We start from the raw sequence: 24175 nt of genomic DNA, 5'->3' as shown, positions 1-24175 counted from the left end.
ATGATGCACGTTTTCATCTTGAGTACATTCTCTCGTCGGAGAAAGGAAGCTGGCCGTTTTGCAGGCAGGCTTGATGTCAGTTTGATCATTTTAAAAGTAGTAGAAAATAAGAACTACTATGCTCCAGTGACATTCTTAAACCAAACAAGAAGTGGGGCTTATGAAAAATATTTTTCTTTTGTTAAAGCAAATTGTAATATTGTTAATTTCCTGAAATTCTTGTCTGAGGGTGAAGATCAGGAAGACATATTCCTAGTTATACCAATGCAAGCAAAAGACAAATCCTCCTGGGACATCCACAGGATCTTACTGCTTTCATTTTATCTATCTATCTATCTATCTATCTATCTATCTATCTATCTATCTATCTATCTATCTATCTATCTATCTATCTATCTATAACAGGGACAGGGCTTAGAGTGCAACACTAATATTGCTTTCATCACATTGGAATAATTGCAATGGAGTAACGCTTTTCGATTCAACGTTTTCCATGTAATATTTTTAATATAATATTAATTCTACCTTCCTCAGGAACCATTAAAATGTTTGTAACCACTTCTGGAGGTCATGTCTTATTTCCTTATAGTATATATTTATACCCATGATTTCCATCCCGGGAAGAGGCGGCTAAGATTTTTGGGGTCCATGGCTTGCTGTATGAGGAAGTTCACCTGGCCGGCCACGCTGAGCACTGTACCTTCTTCCATTCCTTTAAGTTTCTCCTGAAGTCGGATCAAAACACGCTCTGCCACTTTATTAAATAACTGGTTTTCATTACTGAGAAGAGAACAATGGTTTTAGGAGGCATATGGATACTAATTCATAAATACAAAAAATACAAAGTAATAATAAAATTTCTCCTTACTTTGCTTTTTTGTTACATCCTTGATTAGCACTACTGAAGTTGGAGCTGACATCAGCTTCATCTTCTGACCTTTGCTGCAGAGATAGAGCTTTCAGAGGATTCATGGTCCAGTCAAAAAGAGGGTCATATAGAAGCACCTAAATATCAAAGGAGACACAATTATGTTTCTAAACAGAGCATTCCACTGCCCATCTCTTATAGCAAAGTATTAGTTTTATCTGTGTAGCGTAATTTTTAAATTAACATTTTAGGGGGAAATTCCGAATTGTTCAACCCATAAATTCAGCTATTGAACTCTGGTTCCATCAAATAACCAAATCAAATAAGTAAATAGAGGTAAGGTTTCCTCAATTTGCAATCCCAAGTGTTATATTTTGTTGCTGGCTCTTATTCTCTGTTGACTGAGAGGAAGAATGCTCATTCAAGGATTCTACGGCTGTAAAGTATATGGATTTTTTATTTATTTGGGGAGTATAGCAACTGGAAAGGAGATTGCAGTTCCTTCCCAAACCAACACTTGATAAATGTTACTACACAATATGTAATTCAATTTGAGAAGTTGCTACCATGAAATGTGGTGCTGGCTACCAGCATAGCTGGCTTCAAAAAAGGGTCGGACCAATTTATGAAAGTCATGGTGATTGAGGGCTGTCAGCTTTGATGGCAGTGTGACTGCCTCTGAAGACCATTTCCTGGGTGTCTTGTTGTGCATTTGGATGGCTACAGTTGAGAACAAGCTGTTGGACTAGATGGGCAGAGGTCCGATCTAGCAGGCCATTATTTAGGTTCTTATATCCCTTCAAGAGCCTTCAAATAGCAATTTAGATGGAAAGATTCTCTTAGCACTTAATTCAAAGTTCCAACATGATTCATGGTAAACTATTGTCCGTTTTCTGGAATCTGTGCCTGCTGTTTGCCATATCTTTGTATCATCAGATTCAAAGCAATACAACACGAAAATCTTTCTGAATGCCTTCCCAGGTTGGCCTACTGCTTTATTTTTTTACTTGGTGTTAAAATGATTGAATGTCAGTCTAATATTTCTTGTACTATAAGTCTGCTTTATTGGAACATGAATTCAGAATGACATTAACAAGTTTCAATTAGGATGCACTATTTGTATTATATTACCTCCATTCCAATATTCACTGAGATAGGAGAGGAATCAGAATTTTTAAGCTAGATACCAACTAAATTGTCTTTTGGGATGCAAAATATTAAATATGGAGTATAGTAGTCCAACACACCAAAGTATATTTAATATAAGTATTACTTTCAATGTTATATTTAAGCCAAAAAACACTTACTTCTACAATAGTTAGCAGGGCTTCTTGAGAATTTCTCATAACATTCATAGTTTTTTCACAGCATCTAAATGATTTCCAAACAGATTTTTAATGTCAAAACCAATTTCTATTTTAACTTTTATAGAAAATCTTACAATGTATTTTTTCTAGGTAAATAAAAATTTACAATCAGCTCACATGGGCCACATTTTTATAAATGGAAACAGTTCTTACCAATTCAATTTCCCAAACTGTAAAAACTGAAATCCTGGCATACATAATGCTAAAATGCTTTGAAAGGAATAAAATACCTCCTGAAGACCCCCTCAACACCAGCAATGCCCATGCCATCGACTATGTCTCTTGTTAGCCTAAAAGGTACAGTCTCTGGAGTAGGAAGGATTTTGCCCTGCTCGAAGGCAACACCTAATGGAGAAAAGAAAGCAGAAGTCGAAGGCTTTTTTAAAAGCACTTTCCCCAGCCTTCATGTACCAATACAGCATTAAAATATATATTTTAAATGTCAGAAAATGCAATTGGTAATTGCAGCAATGAGGTAACAGTACATATTTTAATGATTATTAAATCACAGGTGGTCCTCCATTTACGACCATTCATTTAGCAAACATTCAAAGTAATGACGTCGCTGGTTATAACTGGGCTTTGCGTTCCAGTGTCCCAGCTTTTCTGTGAACGTGTGATTGAAATATGGGTGCTTGGCAAAAGGCTTGCAATTACAACTGACTGCATTGCCCCATGATCATGTGATCTCTATTTGCGACCTTTCCCACTAGCTTCTCCAGAAAGCCAATGGGGAGGCTGGCAGGGAAGGTCAAGTCATAGGAATAAAGCTCCCATATTCATGCACCATCTCCTAGCCACTCTGGATTCACACTCCCAGATCCTTGCTGCACCTCCCTGTTACCTGTGCACTTTCCCCTACCCTCACGGCAACTGCCTGGCATCTTTGGGTCATTTTGCACCTGGGCAGCCACTTACCTTCCCTGCCATCCTGCTTGTGAGCACCTGGGTCTTGCAACTTTCTGTCAGCTTCCCCACTGATTTGGTTGTGAGAAGCTGGTAGGAATATGCCTCACCTAATGACTATGAGATTCAACAGACAACAGCAACCAAGAGTGCAAGGATTGCTGTCACCAAGCAATTGTGCTTTATAACTACGCTGCTTAGGGATGGAAATTCTGGCCCCAATTGGCATTGTAAATTGAGGTCTACTTGTTGTGTCTTTTCAAAAACAGGGGCAAGAAGAAATATAATCAATCTTGTCAATGTTTTTGGAGTTCATGGTATAACTTCTGCATTTTTTTTACTTCATTCTTTTTTCATGTTACACTGTTCCTTCCTTTATGACTCAATAAATGGTAAATCCCTATGCTGATGTTTAGAAACTTGAGACGTCCCCTCTTACATCAATGTTGTTCATGGGATAGCTTTATCCTTCAGGCAAAAAGCCTTAGCGCAAGCAATGATGCACCATTTCATACCTGTGAGGCTTTTCTTCGTCAGACAACAATGCAATACGCAGGAGAAAGAGCAGAGTTAATTAGAATGGTGAACCTGCTTATTTTTATAATGCTTGAATGGGATTCGCATCAAAATCTAAACACTTGATTCTTTACTTGGTACATACCTAGATCAATATGTACAAGTTCTGCACTTTCTTCATCTAACAGAATATTCTGTACATGCCTGTCTCCGAGACCAAGTATGTAGCCAACTGAAATGGAAAGATCCAAAATTAATCCAGAAGTACTTGTATCCAGTCTTTATTTTTTTTAAAGCCTACTGCAAATATGAAGAGTGGATTTCTTCCATTTCCCCACCATAATCTAGCAAGACAATCCAATGCACCAATAATGCCCTGATTTCAGAAACATCCTTTCAAGGGGAATAAAAAGCTGCAGACAGCCAATAGCTAATATACTGTATGGAGCTCTGGTACAGAGCTAATAGTTTCATACAATTATATTTTTGTATTGATAATACACACAACATATATATTTTAAACTCTAATTAACAAAGCACAACATAGTTTATTTTTCATTAGCTATCCAAATAAAACACCTCAATAAAAATAGAAAGATAATAAAAGTAACTATTTACACAATCTATTAAAATTTAAGTTACCAAAAATGAGTTCATCATTTTAAAAAACACAAAGTGGTTAGAAGTTAAGACTCTGCAAACCCATTTTGGAGTTTCTGGAATCCTATCTGAAAAATCAGCAGTGTAGTTTCCTGCCTTTGAAAGGGAAAGACACAAATAGTACCTCAATAAAGGAAGGATGGAGCTACGTGGAGTGTTGTGCCTTTCTTAGTCTGGCAGCCAGAAACTTTTCCAATCACAACTGTCAATTATTAGTGGAATGATATCCATGATTTTGAGATATAAAAATGACAGTGTATTTCCAAAGTACACTTTATATATGTTAAAAGAGTTTTCTGTTGAGATGGGTGGCTATAGGCATCAATCCACTAATCAAATATATAAGCAAGCCAGCCAGCCCAGATGCAAACAACTGGTGGGGGGTGGGGTGGAACGTGGCTGACAACATCTGTGTGATGCTTCCCTGTGCCCTTTACATTATCCATCCTACAATTGTGGCTCTTGTCCTCCTGATAAATATTGGAGCACTTCTGACCATCTAAAAGATGCCACCTGCTAGTTTAAAATAATACTAACCCTCCCCTTCCATTCCAAAGGACAAAAAGAAACAATTTGCCTTTACCCAGATCTCCAAAGAACCAGCTTACTGTTAGATTTTGCCCATTCCCAAAAGTTAAATCATCAAAAGTTTGTCTCCATTTATAGCTACTGTTGCCTCCAGATTGCCCACTCTTTCTCTGCAGCAACTCCACTGGCAAAGAACTCTTCATAGAAAATTAATAAAATTCCTTCATTTAATAGTAAATATGATAAGAAGCTTCATAAAACAGTTTATTATATTTTATAATACCTATAGATGAAGTGGCAACACTTCGAGTGTATGCCAACCTTTTCTCAAACCATACCGCTGGATCCAAAAATCTTTCCATACAGAAATAGCGAAACACAGGTTGAAAATGCTGGCATATATCCATGAAAAGAGTATATTTTTCTTCAAAATCTTTCTTTTGTGCATCCTTTGAAGGAAACCACAAATAGTTTAGAGATATTCTTTCTTTTCTCCTGTTTATTCTGAGTGTAGTTTCTTTTGTATATGAATAGAGATGGTATGAAAAATGCTTTCAAATACAACTATCCTTGCAATTACACAAGAAAATAACATCTCTTTCCTACAAAGTATGAATGCATATGAAAATGAGCACAAGATAGTCTGTTAACATTGTAAAGAAACACCATAATGTGGTGAATAAAGTACTGAATTTGGTAGGGCTCCCTCATCTGGACAGCAAGAGAACCTTTAAAATAGATAAATAAACAAACAAATAAAAAAATACCCAGATGGGAGATTTTCTTTTTTCTGCCATTGATTGATCTTCTAGAGTTCTGCAATTAAAATAGAATAGCCATAGAACCTGGTAATGCTGTCTGGATTATTGCAGAGACTACATGTAGTGCTATCTTTGAAAACTGTACAGAAATTTCACAGCAACTGGAACTAATTAGTAGGATCCTATCGACACTGCCAGGGAGCCATTTCTGGGTCAACTCAAAATGCTTATTTTAGCTTTAATTGGCAAACACCTTGGGATGAGATACCAAAAGAAATGATCATCTGCCAAAAATGGCTTCCAAATTCATCGGAGCATCATATCACAAAGTGAGGGAAGGCAGACAGCTACAAAAGGAAATATTTTTTTCCAGGGGTAGTATCGCATCTGAAGACATTCTCCTCGCAATTAGGGTTTCAAATATGCTATGTCCTTCTTCTTCTTGATTTCATATTGGTTTCACTGTGCCAATGTGTCATTATGTCAATATACTTGACAGTTTGACCCATCTGTACCATTGCTTAACTAAATTTGATTTGAAGACCAAATTCCTATTACATGATAAAAGTCTCTGAGGTCATATTACTTTTCTTAGTGAATCCTGGACCACTGTTTGACAACATGATTGTCTCTCATGTGGACAACTGTATTTCTGTTACTCCATCTATTTTCTTACGTCCAGTTTCTACAAATGAAGAAGCATTAATTGACTTGATTTAATGTAGCAGACTTACCAACATTTTCTTTTGGCACTCTAAGCTACTGTAGTCTTGTGGTCTATAGCGTTTGTGAGCACTGCTGTCAGTATTGATGAGGAATTCACCCAAAGGAATTGTGCCAGTGCACCACTCTAAGACGCCACTTCTCTGAGAAAGGGGAACAACCTAAAGAGGTAGACAAAGCAGATCCATTCTGAATTATATGATCTCTGGTTAATCAAGAAAGTGCTAGAGAACACATTACCATTGGAAAGATAGAAGAAAACGCTCAAGATAAAAAGGAAAGAAAGGGTACATGTACAAGTTGATTGTTTTAAAGCTAGTCCGCAACAAGAGGAAGATTCAGCAGTTGTGAACAAACTGTAATACATTTCAGTAGTGGATTTGCTATTTTAGATAGAAGAAATATATTGCTATATGTTATTTATATTTTCTGGGCTCACCCAGGTAGTCCTTGTCTTACAAGGGCAATTGGGACTGGAATTTTGATCACTAAGAAATGCAGTCATAAAGCATTGCCCCATTACTTAGTGATGTTGTTAACTGAATCCCGTCGTTGTTAAGTGAGGTGAATCTCCTGCTGGCTTCCATAGCCTAAGCCAGTGGGGAAACAGGAAGAAAGTTGCAAGTCCCAGGTCCATGGGCAGATAAGCAAAGAGCAATGCGGTATGGAAGGTACGGCCTGGGTGTGAGGGAGATTGATGAAGGTACACAAGGGCGGGAAAGGATGTTCAACGTGCACATCACGGAATGTGCACAAGGGTGTGTGTGAAAGGTGCTGTGTAGGTCAGGTAGTGTGTGCAAGAAGCACCACATGTGTGGGTGGGGTTGTGTGAGAAGCATGGCATGAGTCCAGGGGGTGGATGGGGTTCACAAGGGAGAAGATTTCCCCAGCATCTTGTGACCTTTCCTGATGGCTTCCCCAAAGATTTTCAGAGGAAGCCAGTAGAGAAGGCTAGAAATGGCAATCAAACACCACGGGGCGCTTGGCAACCAGTTAAATGGGAATGGATTGCCAAGCACTCAAGATTCCAACCTTGTTCAGGGATGAACTTTGTAACCACTATTTGTTCAGCGTCATTGTACATTGTCACTGAACAAAATGGATATCAGTCCAGCAATATATAAATTTAAATTGCATGAATATGATTTAAAATAATTAAAAACATATTATAATCTGTCTAGAGAGTTTTGGCTGTTGCTCCAAACAAAAATAGAATAATAAAGAAGGGCCCCAGGCTACATCCTCAGCAGATTCCCAAGCATCAGATGCTGGGCAAGGTCTGTGTCAGGCTCTGGAAAGTTGCTATTATCCTGCGGAAGTCATTCCAAACTAGGCAAACACTTATTCTGTTGGATGAGAAAGGTTGGCAACCTATTTGACTGGGGGTCAGATTCTGCAATCATCAGTTATTCTAGATGTTATTAATGAGAAACAGCAGATGAACTAATGGTCTTGTACCGGGCAGTTCCTCCTGCATTCAGGGCACCAACATTATATCCGCAGCAGGCCATTTTTATGCAAAACTTGCCTTGTATCTGCGGATGGTCAGTTTTCTTTTTCTGGTGTCAGCATCTTGCTGTAGCAGAGTATTGCACATCTGGAAAACCTGTTGCATAACAGCATCCTGTCTCAGATCGTCACGTCCCTTTAAGAGATTTTAAAAAAAGACAATAGGAATAGCATTGTCCCCAGAATAAATGTAAATGAAGAATTATATAATCTGATCCTATGTACATTCAGAGAAGCAAATAGAAATTACATCCATATAAATGTGTTAGGGACAGCAATGATCACAAAAAAAAGTCTCCACACAACTTTTCATTCTAAATGAGAGTGAGACTGAAACTGCAATTTCAGATGAACCTTCTTTTTCTTTGGAATTGCTCAAAAGTGTGGAAAAACTTTGGTTAGCCTTGTGAAAAAAAACACAACTCATTACAATATCATATTCAAATTGTTACTATCCAAATTTTCATACAGTAAAATAAAATATAAAGAAGCCCCCATGGTAAAGTCCTGACCCAACAGTGCAAATTCAGAATGGTACCGGAGGAAGAAACAGACGTTTCTATGTATGCACTCCCATACCAAAATGTTCCTGAAGAAATAAACTTAATAGTATGTATATTGTGACTGAATATTTATACCTATTCTGATGTGAAGAACTTGGCAGTATACAAAAGTGCCACATCTATAATCCTGTTCATATTTCATAATGAAACAGAGAACTCACCTTCACAAGCTGCCTTCTCTGTTGTCCATCTGATCCAACACAATCTATTATTTTGGGTAGATTGACCCCGCCTGCTAGGCGAAATTCTGGTTTGAATGATCTTATTGTAATCAAATTTTCATATTTGCCACTAGGATCCACCTAAAACCACATAGAAATTTAGATGAAATGTAGATATTTCTTGAATTTTGTCTCTCCCCTAATTGAAATTTTCAACTGAACAATAAAGAATGTTTCATTTCTCTGCTGCTCACACACAACAGGACAAAAATGTTTACTGAGACTTAAATGTAACTTAAATTGATTTACCTTTATTTCCATGGTAGGTACAGCAACATCCTCTAGATTTTTTAACTTAATTAGAGGTTGATCGGAAGGAATATTTATGGCTTCTGGATAAACAATACAAATCTCATATTAATAAATATTTGCTGTTCATTGAGTAATATAACTTTGAGGCAAGCACCCTTTGTCATAGTATAGTCAATGTTTTGGGAATGAAGAAGTTCAGAATACATTTCTGATATTATCAAAAGTTATTTCAGAGGTTCTACTTAGCCACTATCAATCAATTTATTTTAATTAACAATTATTTTTGGGATTTATACCCTGCCAAATAAATCAACTCTCATCTGCTAGACATAGCAGATTGGAAAAAAATATTACAACATACAGCATTCATATACAATATACTCCAAGTAAAATACATTGTTGGCAGAATACAGTCCCCTTTACTATGGGGTTCGAACTAAGAATGAATTAATTCAAAGCACCCAATTCCCCCAATACATACTTCTGTGGGTTTTCCAGGGAGTTGCATCCATGTTTGCCAAAGTAATATAAGCATCACAAAGGGCTTCAACCTTTAACACCATATCAGGTCTTTTGCGTTTTACAATGTTAATTATACTGCTAGCAGCCTCCATTCGATCCTGCAAGATAAGGTGTTTTTTATTTAAAAAAAAGGAAGTCAAAAATAAAATTCAAATGTGAAGTTTTAAATTAATCAAAGACATAAATAAATCTGATATGAGGAAATAGAAAACATTGCAGAAGAAAAAATATTGTATCCTCATCTTCAAAGCTGATAACATGCTCTATGATTCCTTTAACAAAGCTTACTATTTTTTACAACCCGAAATAATGCAAAGTCAGTTAAATTTAAGTACCATGTCAAGAGGAGATGTTTCTTTTGGCACATTTTTTATTAGTCCACTTCTTCTAGTCACTTCTGGCTTGGTCAGGAGTTCATCTTTGTTGGCATTAGCCAATGCCAAAATTATAAACAAAGTGTGATGTGGATGGTCAAGAGAAATTCTTGCTATAAGCTATTCAAGTAAAATATTTAAAAAGTTGATTATTTAAATAAAATATGAACTGAACATTAAACAAGCATCAAAGCTTTAACAATAATGTTCAATATGCTTTAACTCAGAAGTACACATGGACCCAGAAAGCCTTACGTATGGCTCTTCCCTAAAGATTTATATTAGCTGTAGGTTAATTAATTTACTTTCAGTTTCACTATATTTACATAAATGAAAGTTAGTTTTTATCCCACTTACAAGTGGTCTGCAGGAGACAACAACAATGGGGATCGGGATTGCCACTGCCAAGTGATGCAGTCATAAATTATGACATGACATGACCACATGTCTTAGCAAAGGCAATGTCAGGAGTCCCGGGTGCTGTGTAAATGCAGGATGCATGGGTCATTAAGCAGGAAGAGCTGGGAATCCTAGGCAAAGAATGCAGGAAGTACAGTTGCCAAAGTGGGTCTGGGTACCATATATAGTTTTTTGGGGTCAAGGAAGTATCGGAGTGGGGGCGCAAGGCAGCACTGGAGGCTACAGATGAGCCAGCAGAGGCCACAAGGGGAGGGGAGTGCTCCAAACAAGTGTGTACTACAGAGAGCAGGAGGGATGATTGGCAGTACAAGATCTTTGGGATATATCATCACATGGACACAATGACAGAACTCAAGGACCTACTATCTCAAGGACAGTCCATTTCGCTAGTGCCACTGTAACTTTGAACTGTGGACTACTTATTTTTTTGGGGAACACCCCATCAAAAACATTTAACTAATATAACATATGTCACAGTGAGTATTTATGGACAAGTTGTTTGACCCTTAAGGCAGGCCCTGCTAAATCCTTTAGCATTTTCAAAATATCTAAAGCAAGCTAGAAAGGATTCTACTAGCTCAACTGTCCACATACTTTCTAAGAAAAAAAAATTGTGCCGCTCTCCTACCGTACCTATTTAAAATTCAAACAAAAACTCTATAATACGAGGAAGAAACATGACAATTGAAGATCAATTACATTATTCAAATCTCATGAAATTTATTCATCCTGGTTCCCATTCGAGCAGCCAGCTGGTACATCAGTGGCAAGAATTTGTAGGATGGGATTTTCTGGGCCTCCTTCTGTTGTGCAGCAGAAGAGCATGTAAAATAGAGACAAAATGGGAAAGTGCATTTAATATTTAAACACTGACAGACTTCTTTACAGAGTAAGATGCTTATATAAGTTTATGAATGCCAGACCGAATGGCTATAATCCATTACTATTAATATGTCTCATCACTTAAATGTGGAAATATCATCTTTTCAGTAAAAGAAAATGATTATACTAATCTGATCTTGGGATCTAATAACCCTTAACAACCATTCCTTTAGTGATTGTTCAAAGTTACGACAGCACTGAAAACAATTATTTGTGACTTGTGTTCACTTTATAACTATTGCAGTGTCCTGTGCTCATATGACTGCAATTCAGGTGCATGGCAATCCTCATGCATTTATGATGGTTACAGCATCCTGTGGTCCTGTGATCACTACTTTCAACCTTTTCTTTTGAGAAGCAAAGTCAATACTCCTGTACTCACTTAACAATCACAACCAGGACTGCTGGAACCGCTGTCATAAGTTGGTGCAGTCATGATCTGTTTTGCTTAACAACTGCTTCATTGAGCAATGGAATTGGTAATTAAGGTCATTAAGCAAGGACTACTTGTCTTCCCAAGAAAGCCATGCAAACATAATACTGGTTGCTAACTAGACTAGCAGATCTCTTTTATATCTAAACCCCTTTGGATGTTTTCTTCCCCTTGCTATAGAGGCAACCATAGATTACCAGATTATAGACCAGACTGAAAAATAAACAAAGACGCACCAAATAAAGCTACAAAAGATTAAGGTATGCTTCGTATATATGAATCAATGTGGAACACAATTAGGTGTTTATGCAAGGTGGATACTTTCTTATACTAGCCTGAAAAAGTAACAATTGAAAATGCTATTAAGATGGCAAGCTGATGCTAATTAATTCAGATAACCATATCACATATCCCAAGAACAAAGGCTAATGAAGTGAGGCAGGCATAATGAGAGTGAGAGAGAAGAAACGAGGAGTGTGCCAAATGCAATGCTTTAGTTCTAATCATTTCTCTATGTGGGGAGAAAAACAAGATAGTATCTTTCAAACTAATCAACTATATTAATCTAGTAAACACCAACAACAATAATGAAATAATACAATGAAAATCTTGTTCTGATTTTTGATAAACTGTAGATGTAGCATAAGATGCACAAAACATGTAAAATCCAAATAAAGCTGACAACATGCCCAGGTTTTTTGTTGTTTGTTTTATTTTTTACGAAAACTGGATTTACATGATAAGGCTTAGCATCCAAATTAAAGATTCACAATATAAAGGCAGCATCCTCAAATGTGTGTTTGTGTGCCTGCGCACCTTTGAGTCAACACTGATTCCTGCCAACTGCCTGGATAAGTCTTAACAGGTTTTTGAGCAATGTGTCTCTCTGTCTGTCTATCATCTATCTTATCTGCACCATCCATCTCACTTAAGCACCATATTTTTCAGATTATAAGACGCACCGGAGTATAAGACGCACCATGATTTTGAAGAGGTAAATTTAAAAAAATTTGCATAGGGGGGACATACAGAGCTTTGGGAGGCTCCTGGGGCCTGGAGGCGCTAAAAACGAGCAAAAAACAGGCCATTTTTCAGGGTGGGGGAACGGCATGCAAAAGGGTTGAAAGGCTTGTAGAGTGCTCCTGGAGGCTGGCGGGAGGGCAAAAACAGCCCATTTTGTGCTCTTTTTTGCCCTCCCCAGCCCTCAGGAGCACTTTGCAGGCCTCCCAAACCCTCTGCACGTCCAATTTTGCAAAGGGGTGGAGTTTCAGTAGGCCAAAACTGTTTTATTCAGTGTATAAGATGCATCCAGATTTACACCCCCTTTTCTGAGGGAAAAAGGTGTGTCTTATACTCCGAAAAATAATTCTTTTTGGAAGTAGTTGCCATTGCTTTCTTCCTAGGATGAGAGTGAGGGTCTGGCCCAAGGTCAATCAACTGGCTTTGTGCTTAAGGCAGGCCAAGCACTCAGTCTCCTGCTTCCTAGTCACTGTACCAAACTGGCTCTCAATCTGAAGCAACCCTAACATGAAGCAGACTTCAGCAAGACCAACCTGAATCATTGCATTGACTTCAGAAAGTCCAGCATTCTCAAGCCAGAGAGAACAGAGACGGAAGATCCACATGTCATGCTCTTCTCCACTCAATAAACACATAATGTAGTTCTCAACTGCTTTGCGTAAGAAACGCTTGCGATCTTCTTCCAGGGCGCGAATTGCACATTCATCTAGTTCCAGCTCCCTCTGAACTTTCACAGTATATCTAAGTGGTACAAAATGAGAAATAAAAGCTCCATCCAAAAACTCCTCTGATTAAATATTATGATTATGCAAAGATAATTATACAATTTTCCTGCAAGAAGCTCATTCTTAAACCACTTGTTCCAAGAATATCAGGATAATACAATGAAATTAAAGAGTTCCAAGTTAAAAAGACCAGGGCCATCTTAATTTTCTTTTTATTACAGTAGCGTTGGTTTGCATACCTGCAGCTATTTAAAGGAACGAACAATATCATGTAAAACATCCTAAAAATAGGAACAAATAAGTTGTGCTTAAAAATTTTAAATGGCTAAAATCTCAAGATACCTTGAGAAATAGATTTAGTTATCATACCAGGTGGCAATTTTATTACATATTATTTAAAAGTTGGGCAGGGATGCCATCTTAATGTTTGAAAAATACGATGGTGTCCATGATCACTTATTAAAAGCTTCAATCAATTTACTAACATGGCCAGCTTCAGCTAAGAGCCTTACCGATTAGTCTGAACTTTATGCTCCCTTAAAAGGACAACTTCATTCTTGGCTTTCTTCAACAAAGCTTGCTTATTTTCAAACTCTGATGATTTCATACGATCCTCAATTCTTTGATACTCAGTATCCGAAAAGCGAGCCAAAGAGAGAAAAGCCTTCATCTTTCCTCTCTTCAGCTCATCGCTGCTGTCATCGTTGTGATTCCCAGCAATTTTAACTGCCTGGAGCAATGTGAGGAACAAATAATAGAACAATGTAAACCAAATTAATTTTCAAATCCTTTGTACAGGTTATAGGATTCACTGCAATACATTACCTTTTCCAAGTAGTTCTGCATAATGATGGTAGGATTTTCTAAAAAGGTCTCTGCTAACCAACTTCCACATAACCTCAAGCATTCTGTGTAAATTAATTCAGATGTGGGGTCTTCTCAACCTTAGAATAAGAATAATGCAGATCAGGTATTTTACTATGATATTTTTTACTTGATATGTTTCTTCATATACTTTGCTCTTCTTATTTAATAGAAACCACATCAGTGATGGGATTCAAATTTTTTTACTACCGGTTCTATGGGTGTGGCTTGGGGGGCATGGCAGGGGAAGGTTACTGCAAAATCCCCATTCTTTCTTGATCAGACTAGATGGGGGCGGGGCCAGTCAGAGGTAGTATTTACCAGTTCTCCGAACTATTCAAAATTTCCGCTACTGGTTCTCCAGAACTGGTCAGAATCTGCTGAATACCACCTCTGAACCACATAGTTCTCAAAACAAAACAAGGCATGCATTTTAAAAATGTTATACTACCAACCCACCAGTGAAATAAATGATACTACCTCAATCCAATGTTCATCAATTTCTTGATCATGTCTTTAGAATACTCAGTGCTAAGCTTTCTTCCTTTTTAGCCCAGAACACCTGAGCTTCTTCCAATTTCCATTCTGATACTCCATGTCTGGTTAGACTGTACTGTTTAACTTCATATATTGCTCTGTCTGGAAGCTGAAACGAACACAAAAACTCTTTACTTTACTTTCATTTGGGTGGTGTAATACTTTCCTTAATCTTTCTGGAATCGAGATAGACAAAGCCAGTTATAATATTCTATTTCAGAAAACATAGCTCACAATACACCATGCACGATTTACTACCACTCTTTAAATTATGTCCTCGATTTATAACAACATTTAATCCCAAAATTCTAAACTAGCAATGGTTAAGTAAATCTTTGTCCCATTATATGACCTTTCTTGTCACGGTTGTTAAGTGAATCACTACAGTTGTTAAGGTACTAATATGGTTGTTAAGTGAATCTGGTTTTGTGTAACAGGAGGTTACAGAAGATGGAATTCATGATCCTGGGACATTGCAACTGTCTACTTCGTGATGAAAGGATATTCATGGGGTATTACTAATGAACAAACATCAAAATAGAATCTTGATGTTTACTTCAACAATGTATTTCTATACAATGCTTCTTTTTTAGCATAAAGATACATTCATGATTAAGTTTTGTGGAATGAAAAATCCTGAAAGTGTGCTAGTGACTGTAAGAGTAAAGGTTTCCCCTGTCCAGTTATTCTGACTCTAGGGGATGCTGCTCATCTACATTCTTAGCTGAGGGAGCCAGAGTTGCCCAAAGACATTTCCATGGTCATGTGGTCAGCATCGAAGTGGTACTATTTATCTATTTGCATTTGCATGCTTTCAAACTGCTAGGTAGGCAGAAGCTATGATTTGATTGATTTTGATTTATTGACATTTGTAGGCCGCCCTTTTCCCTGAGGGGACTCAGGCGGCTCACATAAAATCAGGGAGGGGGAAATGCAAACAATAACATAGACACATGTAATAAAAAACAATAGGCACATGCATTCATCATTCGGGAGGGGCAACTATCTCTGTCCCCAGGCCTGACGGGCTAGCCAGTTCTTCAAGGCTGTGCGGAAGGCCTGGACGGTGGTGAGGGTACGAATCTCCACGGGGAGTTCGTTCCAAAGGGTCGGGGCTACTACTGAGTAGGCCCTCCTCCTTGTGGTTGCCAGCCGACACTGGCTGGCCGATGGAATACGGAGGAGGCCCAATCTGTGTGATCTAATTGGTCGCAGGGAGGTAATTGGCAGAAGGCGGTCTGGCAAGTAATAGGAGCTCACCCTGACACACAGCACTCAGATCTTGAACCCGGGCTATTAACTTTCCAGATGACAAGCTAAGTTTCTATGAAGAATCCTTGACTAAATATAAAATCCTTTATCCACTCAATATTGCATGTTAATAAAAAGCATAGGCCTATATTTTAGGGAATAGTTAAGGCAGATTTTCAGTTGATTCTTACCTGTGAATTATTTGCCATTCGAGCCAATTTGGATAGTTCCACAAGATGTTCAGTGAGAATGTTTTTAATGCAATCCCTTTGGTCATTCTCATTTTCTTTCTCCAGAAGAAGCTTGAAAATTACTGTACGCAAAGCCATAATAGGCTCTTGGAAAGCAAAGTCACTATCCTGAAGAAGTTGGACTGCTTCTGCCCACTTCAGATGCAAATTATGCAACTGGTTATTAGTTTCCGACCTGAAGCACAAGAATAAAGCTAAGAAACTTTGACTAAACATTAATCAAGTGTTAGTTATAATTAGTCCTTAGTCTGAAACCTAGGAGCAAGCTGTAAATGGCAAGTGAGAAATTAAAATCTCTATATCATGGATGTCAAACTTGCAGCCTGTGGGCCGGATGCCTCCTGTGCTGGCCACGCCCACCCATTTTAGTGAAGGGGGGAAGTCAACGATATATCATGTGATGAAAACTTGACAACGCACGTTTGACACTCCTGCTCTATATTAAATTTTAGTAAGCAGATGAAAAACTACCTGGACTGAGAGAATTATTCTTTTACAGGAGTTTGTTTGAAGAAGCAGTGTCAGTGAGAGAGGGTGCAAACACCACTCCTTTCCTACACATATCGTAATATTGCACATATTCCTAAAAGGATTGGTGCTTGCAGTGCTGCTTTTATTCCAATGAAAGAAATGATAGCCTGGGGATGCTTGGAAAGTGTTGCTATGTTGCAATAACATATCCAAATAAAATATAGCATTTTAAAATTGTAATGTTACATTTAGCCAGTCATACCTAACAATAATACTGTATATAAGACCCTCCATATGTTTACATGTGGGGACTTTATTTATTTATAAATCTAATATATAAGTAAAATGCAGGAAACTAATTATACCTTTCACATTCAAATTCATGTTTGCTCAGAAATCTGATTTAGGCACACTTTTGTTTTGAAGTGTATATAAGTACCAAATCAAAGCTGGAATAAAGAAGTAAGTGTTTTAGTTCTTAATGTCTTAAGATTTGAGCGAAATCACTTAGGCGTTTGAAGGTAAATCAATGAAGAATAAGCCTCCAAAGCTTTACTAATTTGCAACAGATAGTACACATTTTTTTAAAAGTAGTTTTTGTTTATCTCACTTCTACACTGCCTATCTCTCATCTAAGTTACTCTAATAAAGTGTCAGGTTTAGAAAAAGTTAGAAAGACTGTATTTATCCTTATTGGCTGGATCCAGGTTTAATTATGCTTATAGCACTCTCTGAAATCAATAGACATCTAGTATATTATTGTGCTAAATATTTCACGTTAAGCATGACTGTCTTTGAGACCAGCCAATGGCAAAAAATGCTACTTAATGAACTCATTAAATTACTTTTAAAAGTATAATATGCATTATATTTTTAAATTTTTACTTAAGCTTACAAGCATCAGAATATAAGAGCTTTTGATTTTACACAGGAAAAGCATCAAAACTATCCACAGGACTAATATAATGTATAAAGAAATAGTAAATACCCAGAGAAAAGTTGTCCTACATATTCCAGCTCTCCAATTGTCTGCAGCCTACAGAGTGTAGGCAGTAATGAATATACAGACTCAAGGCTGCCTTTCAGTAGCTCTTCTACTTCTTTGATTCTACAAATAAAAGAAATAATTATAATCCACTGTTTATAGGCAAACCAACTCAAAAGCCATTAAGCAGAAATTATTTCATTTAACCGTAAAACAACTTTAAAAATAACAGATATCAAACTGCATCTTATTCAATAAAACACATGCAAAGCTGATGTTGATGTTACATACAAAAAAATGACTAATACTTTTGTCTAGAGTGGAAAACCTTCTTTTAAAGTGACAGATTACATCTCCATAAGGATTTATGTCTTACTGCTGATTTTCCAAATGTATTGTATGTCAAGATTTCCATTGTTGTATGATTTCATCTGTAAGCAAAATGTTTAACTTTTTAAAAATGCTGCAGAAGTTTTCTGAAAGAACATCCCAAAAGAACATGATGATGCACATCTATCAGCTAATTAAAACTGCAACACATTAGCAAATGTGACATTCACAAAATACTTTAACAACATAAACATGATTTAAAGCTGGCTTTTTACCTGGCACACTTCAATCTTCCATAAAAGGTAGAGAAATCTCTGTCCCGTAGACATTGTAGAGCATCATACAGTGATTCATGATAGCCTCGTTGCTCTATTTCATCTCTTAAAGTAAAATCACCAGTATAGTTATTGACTTAAATTTTACAATAAGCATTTTCATAAAGCCTAAAAACTCCAATAGTGGTTAACATGATCTGCAAAGCTTCCCATATCAGAACTACGCTTTCAATCATAGACCACAGACAGAATTTACACAGCCAAATATCGTTCTTAGATCAGACCTCCACAGACATTTCCCAGATACACTTTGATTAGGTAAGAATCTTTACTGCAAACAAACATAAAGTGAATGAAACAGTTAATTGTCCAATGCCAGTATGAGTGTTACTACTGTATCTGTTATAGCCATGATAGTTCAGAACTACAGCCGTGTCTTAAGAAATTAACAAATTTCCTACAAATTAAGAAATTATTTCCATAATCCCTTGAAAATAAACAATTGTTGATCGTTGAGAATCATGGTCTAAAAACCATTAACTTTCTGTTTCTCATATATCTATATCTCTATCTATATACGTACGTACATACGTACGTAGAGATATGTATATACATATCTATATATCTATCTCTATCTCTATCTCTCTATCTATGATACATATGATATATGTATGTGTGTGTGTATGTAAATATATAAATAAATAAATAAAAATTATATATATATATATATATATATATATATATATATATATATATATATATATATATATATATATATATATATAAATAAATAAATAAAACAAATTCAGGATAACTTGCATTACTTGACTGAGGAGATCTGATCCCACTGCATATTTCTCCAAGCTGCCTGGTAACGAATCTCCTGTAATTCTATGGAACTTTCTTCATTCTGCTGTTCCAATCCTTTTAAGTAGATGGAGAGTGTATTACATAGCCCATAATTCTGCAAAGCCTATTAATCAATGAAACGTAATGTTAATATAGTATACATCAACTCTAATTTATGAAAACACTTCCAATCTAGATTAGAAACAACATATATTTACTGCTTGCAAGTATCTTATTTTTACCATTAATCTATATTAAGATTACACTTAATTATTGCTTAATTGATTTCTTTTCAATGAAACAGGTCATAGAATTTACAACAACTATTTTAAGTTAATGGAATTGCATTATTAATAAAGTACTAACTTGCTTTTTGTGTGTGTACGTTTATTCATTTAAATAATTCAATACAGGAATCCATCTTACAGAAATGAGTCTAAGCAGCATAAAAGGCTAAACCAAAATGCAACACATTTTATACAACACACAAAAGTACACACCGTAGCAGTATTTAACAACAACTTTGCATTTTTATTACCTCTACCAATCCAGCCTGTCGAATTGAAGGTGGAAGGCTGGTTTGAAGGTCATAGGTTACCAGAGCTTTCCCCCACATCCCTTCATGTTCATAGGTTCTTATCCTGTTAAAATAACATGACACAACAACATTCATTTAAGTTCTTTTTTTTTTCACAATAAAGTTAATTTTCTAATATAATTAATACCTGGCCAATGGCTGCAGCATTTTTCCTCCACCACAGCCATAGAGACTATCAGGCTCTCCTATGCTTCTGTATATATCCATAAGAAGGTCCTAAGGGGAGGAAAGTAAGTCTTGAATACAGGTAGCCCTTGACTTACAACTACAATTGAGCCCAAAATTTTGTTGCTAAGTGAGACATCTGTTAAGTGAATTTTGCCCCATTTTACGACCTTTCTTGTGACAGTTGTTAAGTGCACTATTGCAGTTGCTAAGTTAGTAACCCGGTTGTTAAGTGAATCTGGCTTTCCCATTGGCTTTGCTTGTCAGAAAGTCACAAAAGATGATCACATGACGTTGGGACACATGACGTTGGGACAGTAATGGTCATAAACATGAACCAGTTGCCAAGCATCTGAATTTTGATCACATGATCATGGGGATGCTTCAAAGGTTGAAACTGTGAAAAATGGTCATAAGTCACATTTTTCAGTGCCATTGTAACTTCGAACTTTGGGGTCACTAAACAAGCTGTTGTAAGTCAAGGACTACCTGTACTTTAAGACATGAATTTAAAAACATTGTGGCAGTCAACTAAACATAGAAGGTACAATTAATACTGACATTGACCATTTTATAAACTATTAGCACATGGACAAGTGAATGACTTGTTAAACAGATAAGAGTCTGAAAAGTTTGTGCTATTGCATGGAGCTTGCTGTTCAGAGAAACACTGTGTAATATTACTGTGTAATATTTATCTGCATGTATAAAACATCTCTTTGAGATACATATTAGAGAAACCTACAAATGATACCTTAAATAAAATAATCTTACCAAATTCTAACATCATGTTTGTTGAAAATTGAATTAGGTTTTGGAATACAGGTGATAGTAATAGCTTGAAATTGGAATTAACTATTATATATCTGGGGAAGGTTGCTAATTCATGGAAGTGATCATCCACCATTAAAAGATGACAAAAATTATTTGTTTCTAAGTGCCATCACAATGTAGTACTGCTAATTATATGCATTACTTTTATTAAATCACATTGAAACATAACCTTTCTAACTACTTTTAAGTACATTATAATAAATTCTATACCTGCAAACTTATTCCTGTTTCTTCTTTACTCTTCTCACTTAAACAAGTAAGTGTTGAATCCTGACTTCCTTCTTCAAATGTTAGTTTCTTAGCTGCTTTGGAAACAGACCTGTAGAAAAAGAATTCAAAACTGATGTCCAAGTGGAATTGATACCATGTTTGGGCATTCAGAAAATAAAAATCACAACCAATAATCATGCCCATTTGCTTGATGTATTAGATGAGGTCTGCACAGTCACCCAAAAGCTTGAAATGGACTGCTGTATTTAATGTATTTTACACTTGTTGATTTATTTATTTATTTATTAAATTTATAAAATAAATTAATCACCCAAAAAGCTTGAAATGAACTGCTGTATTTAATGTATTTACACTTGTTAGAATTTCAACAAATAAAGCAATACTATACTTCTCTTTTAATTGTGAAATCTCAGTGAAATGAAAAAATTGTGACATCTATGAACTAAAATAATTGTTTTCTTGGCAAAAGCTCATTTTAACTAATAATGATTCTAATATTATGAGAGGAACAGCTGAGGAATCTTGGTTCTGATGAGATTCGTGGTTTTCCTGATCATATTTAATGGAAAAACCAAATTGTAATATTTGACATTCTTGCTTCTTGACAATATTTTCCATAGGCTGAAACTATCAATGATTCAAACCAATAGCACAAGAAATTACTGTGGGCTGTGCAATTCTTTGGATTCAAAGAAAGAAGCAGAGCAGCTTTAGAATATGCATGACACCCACAAAGCACCTATTCAATTTCTTCAAGCAACTCTGTCTTTTCTCAGGATCACGTGATTGCCCTACTCAGCTTCAGTGTGATACAGGAAAAGATCCATTTGGTTAAAGAACTACCAATAAGTGCTCCAAAGACGTTTTCTCTCTTCAAATCTGAAGCATTGCACATCAGTTTAACTAGAAAAAAGCAGGGTAGTTAACTCTTTTCAAGGTGAGAGAGGTCTGTAAGCCACACACTTTTGTGTAAGTTGTATCACAGATTTATCATAAACGTGAACGGACTGCAATTAACACTACCTTTCCTGTTGTCTGCCTATCTTGTCTGCATAGATTTCTGCATAGAGCAAAGCTGTGAAGTGAGCAGAACAAGACTGGGCTACCATGGCAACCTGCAGATAGCTTAACTCCAGCCAGAAGCTGTCATCAAAGATGGTACTGGAAGGATTCCTGGATAAAAACAATTAACAAACCCAATTGTCTCATTTTACCACACTCTTCCCAAATGAAGCAGGCACATATATGAGTTACATTAGTCTTGTCATGATTTGCCATACATATTGCTTTAAATTAAAATAATGCCATAATAAACAAGAAATTGATTAATGTAATCTATAGAAAAAATTCAGATAGAATAATTTTCAACTTTAACAATTACTGTATACTTCCTATTTTTTTAAAAAAAATCTGTCTTATTTTTCTGAATAAAAGAATAATAGATTAAAATAAAGACAACAAAAGAACTCAACCTACTTTTTTGATGTCTTAAGTAGTCAACCACAGCAAGCATTGTTCTTCGAGATTTTATCCAAATGAACTAGAGTTTCTGAATCTATATTAAACAACATCTTCACAGTAATTCAACTCATTAATGAAAGATAGATTTACATAAGTTTAAAATAACTCCTACATTACAATATACAGAATCTGAAAAAGAAATCCCAAGGAATGCCACTTTTAAATTTCAAAGTGGTTTTGAATTTCTTTTATTCGTTTTATTAAATGTATTTATTTTAAAAAGAGATATGGCTGCCCATCTTAAATCTAACTCTCTGGATGGAGAGATCTAATCAATAAGACAAAAGCAGTAACACACAAACACCCCTCAGCCCCAAAATACCTGCCACTACCATTAAACTTTCTGAAGCCCTTCACAACACACTCTTCCCCATGCCTCTGCCAGTGCTTGTGGGTAAAAACAGATCTTAAGTGTTTTTTAGAACATTAATTGATAGTGGCCTGCAAGAACTCAAGGGAAGGCTGTTCCACAGGGCATGGGAGAGGGTTCTGTTGAATGCTTCATAGGCCTCTTAAGATAGCACAATTTAAGGAAAGGCACCTGGAACATGACTATCGTATCCAATCTTGGGGGACAGGCAGATGTCTTTGGGGAGACGCAGTCACCTAAACAACCTGGTCCATAGTTCACAAAATAAGAGTATAATGTGGGTGAACCTAGAAATGCTGAATACTGGAAACATTGTAGTTTCCAGATAGTCTTCAAGGGCAGCTCAATTTGGAGTACCGTATATACTCGAGTATAAGCCGAGTTTTTCAGCCCACTTTTTGGGCTGAAAAAAGCCGCCTCGGCTTATACTCGAGTCTACAACTGGATCCGGCAGTGCTGTTGCCTGTTGGAGGAGGAGGAGGCGAACCAGCCTGCCATCGCCGGCCACCGCTAGCCCCGCCGCTCTTCCCGACCCCTTCCAAGCCCCACAGTCCAGCGGATGGAGCAGCGAAGCCCCGGGGCTTCGCTGCTGCTCCCCGCATTTTCTGCACGGGATCCCTTGGAGAGGGGATTCCAGTTGCCGGGCAGAGAAGAGCTCTTCTGATGGGACAGGTGAGCTCCGAGTCGGGGCGGCTGCGGAGGCTTCTCCTGCGCCTCGGCTTTGAGGGCTCCATCTCCGCCTACTACCCGTTCCTTTTCGGGGGCAGCCGCCGAAGAGGTCGAGGAAGGAGAGGCGGGCGGGTCGTCAGCCCCCGGCCGTGCTGCTGTTGCTGCTGTCCCCCTTTGCCCTGAGAGTGGTGAAGGAGATGCTCGCGTAGGCGGCGCAGAGCAGAGCCGGCCTCGGCGCTCACGCCCTCCAGGGGCTCTGCCGAGGAGCAGCACAAGTTGGGCTGAGAGGACGAGAAGACGCGGTCCAGCACGTGTTTTCGACGCCTCAAGCCGCCCCACCTGGAACCGACGACGACGCCCCTGCTAACAAGTCCGCCTTGGCCGGCTGCTGCGGCGCGACTCCGCGGAAGCGACGACGAGGTGTCCGCACTGCGGCGTTCGGCTCCCGCTTTGCTGCTGCCTTTGCCTTTGCCCCCCAGCTGCAGGCTCCTCCACAGGCGGCTCTGGAAAGACGACGCCGGCTCCCCTTCGCCGGCCTTGCTGCTCCCTGTTGCTGGTGCCGCTCCGGGTTCCTCGGCTGCTGCCATTCTTTTCTCCCCGCCTCCCTCCCTTCGCCTCCGCCGCCGCCTCCGCCTTTTCCACCAACCCCGCCGCCCGTTACCGCTGCAAGCGCGGAGGCAGGAAGAGCAGCAGCGCGCGACGGCGGCGGCTTCAGCCCAGTCCG

General features: G+C 37.7%; 1 protein-coding gene across 1 annotated transcript in view; it reads right to left on the bottom strand.

Annotated features, from left to right (window-relative positions):
- Positions 1-21: 21 nt before the first annotated feature.
- Positions 22-24175, bottom strand: part of ATM (ATM serine/threonine kinase) — a 71603-nt gene continuing 47449 nt past the window's right edge. Inside the window, 27 exon segments of the mRNA XM_032220134.1 lie at positions 22-780; positions 869-1005; positions 2176-2239; positions 2466-2580; positions 3803-3889; positions 5129-5294; positions 6341-6490; positions 7858-7974; positions 8563-8703; positions 8872-8954; positions 9356-9494; positions 9732-9890; positions 10890-10900; positions 10903-10993; positions 13059-13266; positions 13763-13980; positions 14076-14188; positions 14574-14760; positions 16094-16328; positions 17613-17732; positions 18215-18319; positions 19039-19187; positions 19602-19704; positions 19789-19877; positions 20871-20979; positions 21915-22064; positions 22364-22440. Coding sequence (XP_032076025.1) covers positions 597-780; positions 869-1005; positions 2176-2239; positions 2466-2580; positions 3803-3889; positions 5129-5294; positions 6341-6490; positions 7858-7974; positions 8563-8703; positions 8872-8954; positions 9356-9494; positions 9732-9890; positions 10890-10900; positions 10903-10993; positions 13059-13266; positions 13763-13980; positions 14076-14188; positions 14574-14760; positions 16094-16328; positions 17613-17732; positions 18215-18319; positions 19039-19187; positions 19602-19704; positions 19789-19877; positions 20871-20979; positions 21915-22064; positions 22364-22440 — 3507 coding nt within the window. The 3' untranslated portion in view covers positions 22-596.

Source organism: Thamnophis elegans, chromosome 6 (genome assembly GCF_009769535.1).
Source record: "Thamnophis elegans isolate rThaEle1 chromosome 6, rThaEle1.pri, whole genome shotgun sequence".
NCBI lineage: Eukaryota > Metazoa > Chordata > Lepidosauria > Squamata > Colubridae > Thamnophis > Thamnophis elegans.
Note: the sequence above shows the minus strand (reverse complement) of the source record. Positions and strands in the feature narration are given on the sequence as shown.